Raw genomic sequence first — 9,814 nt, forward strand, 5'->3', positions numbered from 1 at the left:
GGTCAGGGCTTCCCGCTACGAGACCAGCGCAGTTCAGAGCCCACTTGGGTGCTTTTAGGCAAGGACTGGGCGCGATAAGGCCACGTCGGCGCTGCCACGTGTCTGCTCTGTGCTGCAAACTTGCTGTTTGCTCTGTGCTTTCAGGTGAAAGAAATCCTGATCCTGCAGGACTCAGGCCTGTGGGTTCATCCCACTTTTGGAGCCTGACAACAGAGGGAGCCCGGTGCGGCACCGCTCAGCCTCCGTGTCCAGCTACCAGCCACAGCAGCCGTAGTCTGGGTACCCAGCAGCGCTTCTGCAGCATCACAAGTATTTTTAAACTAAGGGGACATATAATCCCAGGGTTGCATATTTATGGCTTGTATTATGGGTGACAGCCTCTGGCAGCGGCCAAGGGTTGGATTCGAAGGCGATATGCAAGGCTTCTCCCGTTTATTTAGGGAAGGGGAGCACCCACAGGCGACTGGGGCTCAAATCTTATCTTTAGGAAAAGAACTTAAAGACCTGAATAGCCTCACAGGGTTGAAAGAAAAGAAAAGCGACAGGGAGCCGCAGCAATCTCTTGGGGTAGCAACCCCTCACCCTCGTAAGAGAGTCATACATTCACAAAAGTGCGCATTAATACACGTCCACCGGCAGGTTCTAAAAATAGCCATGCCCACTCCTCAGGACATTGCCCTTTAACGTCTCTTACTCCTTTAGCCCTTGACCCAGTCATTAAAGAAAACCCCAGGCACGTTATCTGATGACCAGTTGGGTTGCACAGCGGTTTGATGCCGGGCGAGTCGAGGTGCAGTTTGGGCTGAGGTTGGCCAAGGGCAGCGGGAGCCACGGTCGCAGGGCTCGAGGCAAGGAACCCTTTGCAGTCCCTGCTCCTTTCCGCCACCTCCAGCCGACGGCATTTTTCCAATACGTTTTCAGACTTGCACAATCTCAGAGGGACTTGAAGATCTGGGAGGCAGGGGAATGACTGGCTCGGGCCAAAAGGTTGCTCCCACGATTGGCACGTTACGGGCAGCTGTGCCGGGGACAGCGCAGGCTGCCTGGGGAGAAAAATTAGGATTTTGCCATCTCCCGTCCTGGTTCTTATTACAAAAGCATCGGATCCATCTGGGTGCTGCATGCAAGAAGGGAAACCGTTCATAGATGAGGCAGCATCTGTGGGGAAAGAGCCACGTGGGGCTGGGAACGAGGATGGGGCAAACAGCCAAGCACTTGAGCTGTGGCCATGGTGTTCAAAGTCTTTGCCAACAGGGTCTTCCCCAAGCACCGGGGCTTCGGAAGGGATTATTGCAGGTGTCTACGCCAAATTCCAATCATGCAAGGACTAGATGACCTTTAAAGGTCCCTTCTAACCCAAACTATTCCATGAAAATTAGGAAGCACCTACAGAACTGATTGGAAAGAAAAAGATGTTTCTGTGCTGGGGCAAGACTGCAAGGGAAATCAGCTTGGGATTTCCACCCGCCTTCAGGAAATTCAGCCCTCAAACAGATTTGAAACAGTGAGGCAGCAGCACTTCTCACTCTGGTAGGAGCTGAAAACCAGGAGGATTTTGCAAAGCATTACTTCGGTGGGGGAACAAACGCTGGCAGAGTTTGCTCCCCCCAGCACCACCACCTCGGGCAGTCAGGATTTCCCAGTACAGGATCTATGCAGCACAGCAGCCGGACCCGCTGTACAGCCCAGGGCTGCTGGCTGCACGTTGCTGTGAGCCCGCTGCCAGCCATGCAGACAGAAACAGAAGGCAGCAGGGCCCGGGTTTGGTGTTTAATGCTCTGACAGGACTTGCTGGAGCCTACAGGAGACTAAGACCCAGAGGAAGCCCCGCAGGTGTTTAAAAAAGCCAGCAGATTGAGGTAAATTGTGATTCCCTTCCAGCCTGTCTTGTGTTGCAAAGGCCAGTGCCACCACACAGCAGTACTCGTGCAAGCCACAGCACAGCTCAGCATCAGCGCTGCGGACTGAGAGCCACCCGCGGCATTCCTGGTGACACCGGGGAGCAGTAAACCTGCCCGGCACCTTGCCTGGCCGTGCCGGAGGAACGGGCTTGTGGTAGGACCGGGGTAACATGGACAAGGGATGCCTGCCTAGTGACTTGCCTGTTTTATGAAGTCTTGGGGAAAAGGACTCGACCCTTGTTTGTACCTGCAGAAGGATGGATGCTGCCCAGCACATACCTGCCTGCCTCAAGAGGGAATACGGCACCAGGAGGGGGAATACGGCACCAGGAGGCAGCTCAGCGCCTGCACCTTTCCCTCGAGACCCCAGCTCACGCCCCAGCTCCAATCTCTTTCCAAACACCAAGCTGGAGACGTCCAGCCACAGACTCCTGGCACAACCGGCAACGTGGCTGAGTGCTTGCGGGCTGCCCTGGCCCGACGTCCGCGCGGAGGCTGAGATAACCTCGGCCCATCGCTTGCAGACAGACGCTGGCCCTCTCTGCGAGACGCCACAAGGGCAGCAGGGAAACCACGGCCGACACCGAGGGTAGCGCCGAGGTTACCGAGCACACGAGGACCCAGCCAGCTGGGCGACGACACCAAACCTGCAGCCCCAGCCACAACCAGGGGCTTGGCCATGCTGGAGGGCGGCGTGGGGCAGCACGAAGGCAGACTCGCTCCATCAGGCAAGGAAAGAGCTGCCAAATATAAAGCAAAAGTGAAATTTTAGGAAATGTCAGGCACGATACGCATTCACTGGATGCAGTCTGAACATTTCACTGAAGATTGAATGGTGGCTGCTCCTGCCTGCCCCGCTGGAGCCGGGGACACCGTCCAGCCCCAGGGGTGCAAAAGGCCCCATGGCTGTTCCCCCAGCCTGACAGGGCCATCAGGGCAGGGTGGAATCTGGGATCTCGCTGGGACAGCGGTGGTGATCCGAAGCCGAGCTTGTGTCCCCTGTTGACAAGGGGCTGCAGAAACACCCCTCGCAGCAGCAGCTTTGGGGGAACGCATGGCTAGATGAGGGTCAAGCAGCAAGAGCAGCAGCGCGGCACGCCGTGGGGACAAGGTACATCAAGGTCAGGAGCAGCCCGGCAGGGTGCTGTGACCCCACTTAACGGCCAAGGATGCCCAGGATCACTCTGCACCAGCTCGCAGAATGAACGCCCCAGATGCAGCCCTGAAAGCCAGGGAGCGAAGCCCAGCTCATCCTGCTCCCTCTCCCAAACCCGCACCTTTCAGCCCCGCTGACCTGCCCCACACCCCGGCTGCGGCTGTCCTGAGGCACCTTTGTCATCGGAAGACGGAGCGTTTCTCAAGGCAGGTGTAACTGGCAACAGCTGGCAGGGACAGGGATGGAACAAGGGGTGGCACGGGCAGAAAAACCCAAATTGCACAACAGACACTCCAACACCGTGATGGCTGGAGTGGGGGGTCATGAGGTGCTACGGGCTGGCCGGACAGCCTGCTTCTCCTGGAGCACCTGGGTTTGCATGGAGACCGGAGAGGAGGAAAGCTTGCAGCGACAGGCAAGCAGCAGCAATTGAAATTTCAGGTCCTGGACCCACACCGGAGCAAACTGGAGCAGCGACAACAGCTGCAGGGCCCCTGGCTACTGCTCTCCCCACCAAGAGGGTCACGTCCCCCCGACGCAGCTCAGCCACGGCTAACTGAGGCGATGCTTGCACAGATTTCAGAGAGGGCTTTCCAGATGCTCAGTGCCTGCCAGCTTCCAAGCCTGCTCTAATTACAGAGGACGCTGGATGTTTATAGCATGTGCTTCAAGCCTGCCGGGAGCAGAGACGCTTCCCGGTCATTGTGCAAACACTGGCCACCACAAAGTGACGTTTTCCTGGACTCTTCCCTCCCTCTCGTGTTCCTGCTTTGCCTCTCGGCCAGTGCCCGGCGTCAGCACGGGTCCCAGAGGCCGGCATTGCACAACACCGCGCTGCAGCAGCTCCCGGGCCGGGGAATAACATGTTCCATGTTTGGAGCAGCAGGGACTTTTTTTGCTTGGAGGATCACCGCCTATTCGGGGAAGTGGAGCAGAGCTGGAAAGGCCACCTCCCCCCTTGCTCACCCTCATCCCATAGTCCCACCCTCAACAACCGTAACCCTGCCAGCTCCTGCTGCCCTTGCGCTGCCCACTCCCTCGAGTGCCACTGCTCCTCTCCTGACCGATTCGGGAAATTCCCCCCCTCTCTCCACACAATCTCCTTCCAGTTTCTGCTCCTCTCCCTGACTCCGAGATGATGGTTTATTTTTCTCCTCCCTCTTGGGGATTTTTAGCACTGAGATCATAAATTGAGCCTCGTGGCGAGGATGCTGAGTGTCAGCTGCCCGTGACTACAACCAGATCCCGGCAAGCCTCTTCCTTGGAAAAAGGGAGAGAAGATCCATGGGGTGCTGACCCCAGGCAAGCTATAGACCTTGCTGTGGCACCAGAGAGGGGGATTAGCTGCAACCACCTTCCCCAATGCCCAAGGACCCAGCTGCAGAGGGACAGACTGCCCCAGGACATGGCTAGGGACCCTCCCAAGGAGATTCACTGATTCCCAGCTGACTGGCACCATGTCAAGCACAAAAAAATTCCCCAGCAGAAAATAAGGTGGCAAGGAGAGGAGAAATTCAGTGCTGTGAGACTGTTGCAGCTCTGGGGAGTCCATGGATCCCTCCAGCCTCTTGATTTGGTGATGCATAATTTATCTTCCCGCTTTGCAGGAACACCTTTAGACCGAGCAGGACAGTCGACCTGTCCCTCGTCCCTGCGTGAATGCGCTGTGAACACTGGAGAGATGTTACAGACTGGGGGAGAAGGGGCAGAGACACTAAAAGAGGTGAATCACCCAAAGGTTAAGGGTGGCTGCAGAGCCCAGGTCCATCTAATGCCCTGTGCCTTGGCCAACACAGCCCCGAGGGACGGATGTCCCTTCTCGAGCTCCAGGCAGTTGGCAAAAAGTTTTTCTGCAGGGCAGAAGAGGTAACCGCAGCATCTTCTGGTCACCCAAACCACTGCCAAACCAGGTGGAATAGTCCAGCAACAGACTCTTCACCCCACTTTAAAGTACGCTCGTGTTAAGCATCATCCTAGCAGAACCCAGCAGCAAGCAGACAGGGCAGCGAAGGCGTCCCTAGGCTGGAGACCTGCCCTCCTTGGAGCCATCCGAAGGGAAACTGCTCCCAGGAATGGCACAAGGCGCATTCCCCAAATGCCACGGCCTGGGTGTGGGGTGGACTTTGCCGCGCCCCACAGCCCCCCAAGCTTGCCCTGTGCTTTACCCTGCTCAGATAAGACAGATGGAAACCCACAAATATTTGCTAACGCTGGCTGCGGACAGCGCGGGGTGAACCCAGGCGTTGCGGCAGGGCTATAAATCCTGCTCCATACCATAACCTCGGCTGCCCTCCAGCTTCCACCTCCTCCCCTTCCTGGTCCCTTCTCAGCGGACAGTGGCCGCCCTGGCACTGTCCCCAGCTCTCCGGGGGGTGCTGCTGGCTCAGGGTTTTTGCTCTGTACGAGCCTGAACACACACGATCCCTTTGCCTTGCTGCGCGCCCCAGACAAGCGCTGGCTCCTCCAGCCCACCACTGCAGTGTCTGGGCTGCAGGTCCGACTGCACTCAAACTGGGACTGCACTCAAACTGGGACCGTGTGCTGGGGAAGGGACCCTCAGCACGGCCACACTGCCACAGGTCCCAGCCCTGCATAGTTTGGGCTGCAGGTGATGTCTGAATACATCCAGGCCCTCCAACCACCCCACATTCAGGGGATGGTGAACAGTCTGCCTGCGCCAGACCCCAAATTAACACAGGCACAAGGTCTGCTGGGGTCTGCTCTCTTCCTTCTCCTCTTTACCGCCGCCTCACACTCCCATTTCTGCTTCAGGCTCGGGTCCCATCAGCACTGGGGTCAAACTGGCCCAGCCCTGCCCACGGGGCTCCTCGTTGCCTTCGATGCCAGGCTGGGGAAGACACAACCCCCCATCAAGAGCTTCAAGATCCATGATTCGACCTAAAAATAACAGCAGCACACCTTGTTCTTCTTCATTTAACCAACAGCAAAGTCTGCAGGAAGGCTATTTTTAGTCTCCTCAGGTTAGGCTTTGTTAATCCAGTAACAGTTCGCTAACAGGGTCGCTTACAAGTTAACTCCTGTGGAAAGCATGCACATCCCTGGGACCTGGTGCCAGCCGGGGTGCGAACACCCCGTGCATCACTGCTGCTGAATTTTCTGGCCTCTCCCGGGTAATTAACTGATGCAATTTAACACATTTCCCTCGTTAGCAATGGGTACGCCAAACGGACCGCATCAACTGGCTACCATGGGCTCACATGTCCTCATAACTCACCCAAAATATGGATATGTATCTTGCATTACATGGTCTTTTTCTCCCTCTTTAAGGGACACAGCTGCTAGTTTAAAAGAAGAAGATCCAGGGATCTTCTCGATCTTTGGGACAATTGGAAAATCAGGCATTTTTTCCTGCAAACACCTACAATTTCTGATTTTCTGGAGGACCCAGCAGCTGTTGTGGCACCCTGTGACATCTGACGCTGTTTGCTCTCTGCTCACCACATAAGGAAACCAGCATCACTTCCATTTTCCAAATTTTCAGGTTCATCAATCATCGACGTGAGTTCCTGTTTGCAGTGTCTCCTAGCAGAAGGCTGTTATTTTGGTTTGAACACTACGCGAACACCAGCCTTCTCCCAAAGACTTAGGACGCGGAAAGCGTGTGTATGTAGGAGGAAGCATGTCAAACAGATTTTATTTTTAAAAGCTGCTTATCTATAAATATAGCAGAAGAAAATAAATATTTGGATAACATTAGCGTGTTTGGATTGGGTTAAGAACTACTTTACTTCCCTCTGTTATTTACTTAAGCCTCTGCTGTGCACGTGGCTGGATGGATGGGCAGACCCACGTTGCATGAATAAGGCCCCAACAAAAAAAAGCCCAAGAGGTGCGGCCGAGAAACACGAGCCAGTTCCATGCTAATGAAAACTACTGGTGCTGCGGGAAGCCTGTTCAACCCTCCTTGTCTGGAGGGAGTGAGGAAGCAAGCAGGAACGCGTCGGAGAGGACAACGGCTTTGCACAAGGCAGGACGGGACTAAGTTCAGTCGATGCAACTGGGAGTTAATCAGAAACAGCCCCGGATGCTCTCGCTAAGCTGCTGCCCCCCAGGAGCCAGCAAAGGTGACCTGGCTCCCATAAAAGCAACTCCTCAGATCACTAATCACCACAGGAGCAGCCTTAATCGTTAAACGAGCTCCTCTCGATCATTGCTCACCGCATCCCTTGCCCTTTGCATCCTCTTTGAACCCTCGTAGGGCTTTCAGGTTTTGCACTCCCGTGCCTGCGTTCCGCACCGCACGTTAAGCGAGCAGCCAAAGGCCAGCAGGGCAGGCGGCTGCGCTGCTCCCCACGCGACGCGTGTCCGTGTACTCACACTCTTTCATCATGCCGATGTCCACGCAGCGCTTCAGCCGACACGCCTGGCAGTGCCGCCGGTTATCCTTAGTGATTTTGCAGTCACCGTTGAACGGGCACGTGAACATCGCTTTCCTCTTCATGCTTCTCCTGAAGAGGAATGGAAAAAAAAAAAACCCTCAAGTTGCCTTGGGTCAAATCAACACCATTTTGAGTGTGCTCTGAACATCGGGAGGAGACACCAGCACAAATCCAGCTCTCTGGCCGCAAACTGCTGGAGAGAGATGGCTAAGAGGGTGCTGGGAGCATCCCTGACCTGACTGTTCAGCTCAGCTGGCTGCTTGAGAGCATTGAGTTGGAGAGGGTGTACCCGGCTGCGTGCATCTGCGGGTTTGGGCTCAGGGGCTCAGGCATTGCTGCACAGCAGGGAAAAGGAGGACTTCTTACAAGGACACAGCTGAGGGGTTCAGCCACAGGTTAAGCAGCTTTCCGGTTTTGAACAGATATTTTGAAGGCCATAAGAAAGGTGGAAGGATTGCAGACCCCCCCCCCACCAGAAGAAACCAGAGTGGAGACAGGCATGTACCAAAGCAGTGCGTGTTATTAAACATTTACCAGCCTTTAAAGCCTAGCTTTGCTAGAATAACTGGCTGGAGCACATGTTTGCGTGTGCAGGAGAAAGAAATCTCACTGCAGGATACGAGAGGAACAACACTTAAAATAATAACCCCCTCTTCCACCAAAACCACACCGTGCCACATTAATCCGCTGTGGCAGTCGGGTCTGTACATCTTCCAAGTACAAAGGGTCAAAGCCAGAGCTCCCAGCGAAAACTGGCCTTTCTGCGGGGCTGTCCGGCATGATGCACGGTAATGACATGTTACAGGCATAGCTGAGCTGGTCCATCCAGGGCGGTTTCTCCTCTGCCTTGGGAGATGCCCCGTCTTGGCTTTGGAGAAAGTTACTCAAGGCTCTGCCATCAGCAAGAGAAGCTTATCTCTGGATTTGCAAGTATTTCTAAAGGTGCCACTCAGTTTAAATGAAAAGGAAAATTGAAGGGAGGCAGACCAAGGCCAGGGTGCCTCCAGGCTAGAAAGTCAGCGTGAGGGTGCTCAGAGGGGTAAATTCAGGTGCAATTCAGGTACAACAGTGAGAAATCCACCCCCGAGTTAATGCTGTATTTCAGCACTGGGATGAAGAGGCTCCTGCTAGGAAGAGTTGCTCTCCTTGCAATAACACCCCTCCGGGATGCCGAGCTGATGGCACACGACCCCCGTGCTCCATAGGTGAACACCACAGACGTATGGGCGACCCCAGGCTGAGAGGGCGAGGGCAGAGGGGCCCCTCCAGCCCAGGAACAGTGCCAAGCCTGCGCTTATAGGGTATAAATATAAAATATGTTCTTGGGCTGCAGACCCAAGGGGCACGTAGCATGTAATTAGAGGCTATTTTAGAAAGGGAGATGTAAACAGAAAGGCTTTACTCTCCCTGCACCTAACATGAATAAATGTATTTAGGAAAATAAATACAGGAGGGGCGGATGGCAGAGCCCTCCGTAATCTGCCTTACACTAAGAAATTCCTGTTTCACCCAGCAGCTGGCTCTCAGTTTATCACTTTTCTCTGAGTTTTTCCCCTTCCAGCAAGACCTTTGATCTCCCAGGAACAGGGACAAACGTTGCTCAGCTCAGGGGCAAGTCAAGATTTGGACCTGAACAGCCTAAAACCCCCCAGTTTTGGTGATTGACTCTGTTTTTGAGCATCTGGGGCAGGCAGGCGGCTCATCTTTTCCCCCGCAGCACAGGGCAAGGCTGGGGAATGCACAAACAAGCCAGAGAAATAGGAGGCCCTCAGGCAGGGAAAGATGTCCCATGTGCAAGGGCAAGCCACCATTATGGGTTTGGTATGAAAATTGCAGTTTATTAGAATACAGGGTGGCTGGGCACAACAGCCGCTTTGCTGCCCCAAGGGTCCATGGCTCTCGGCTACGCGGGGCCCCGAGGAGCAGCCGTCCGACCCGCAGCGGGATGTCCCACTGTCTGGCTCCGGTGTATTTTTACGAAGCTCCAGAACTAGCCATTTCAAGGCTCATTTAAGATCCATGTCCCAGGCAGGCTGCCAAATGTTAAAAATAACGAGCTCCCTCCCCGCGCCAACCCAGCCCATGGGTGAGAGCAAACACGGCCACGGGCAGCAGCCGGGGAGGGGGGTGTGCTGAGCAGGGGGCGATGTGCCCAGGTCAGGGTGGCTGTACCTGGGGGGGGGGGAACAGGGGCAGCATTTTCCGTGTCTGCTCTCCGATGTAGCCCCTGCTGTGTGCAAGTGCAGCACTGCAAAGGACAGGCTGCTGCGCACCCAGGGGTAACGTCCACCGCGCAGCCGTGCCTGCAGGACATCCATCTGAGCCCACCTGGCTTTATCTTGCCCAAGAGATCGGAG

The 9,814-nt window shown here is 55.2% G+C and overlaps 1 protein-coding gene across 7 annotated transcripts in view; it reads right to left on the reverse strand.

Moving 5' to 3' along the window:
- VDR (vitamin D receptor) overlaps positions 1 to 9,814 on the reverse strand; it is a 39,562-nt gene that overhangs the window by 4,778 nt on the left and 24,970 nt on the right. For all 7 annotated transcript variants that reach the window (XM_056322171.1, XM_056322172.1, XM_056322173.1 and 4 more), the window contains one exon: positions 7,396 to 7,526. In XM_056322171.1, the coding sequence (XP_056178146.1) occupies positions 7,396 to 7,526 (131 nt within the window). The remainder of the gene's footprint in view (positions 1 to 7,395; positions 7,527 to 9,814) is intronic.

The sequence above is a fragment of the Falco biarmicus genome, chromosome 19 (genome assembly GCF_023638135.1).
Source record: "Falco biarmicus isolate bFalBia1 chromosome 19, bFalBia1.pri, whole genome shotgun sequence".
NCBI lineage: Eukaryota > Metazoa > Chordata > Aves > Falconiformes > Falconidae > Falco > Falco biarmicus.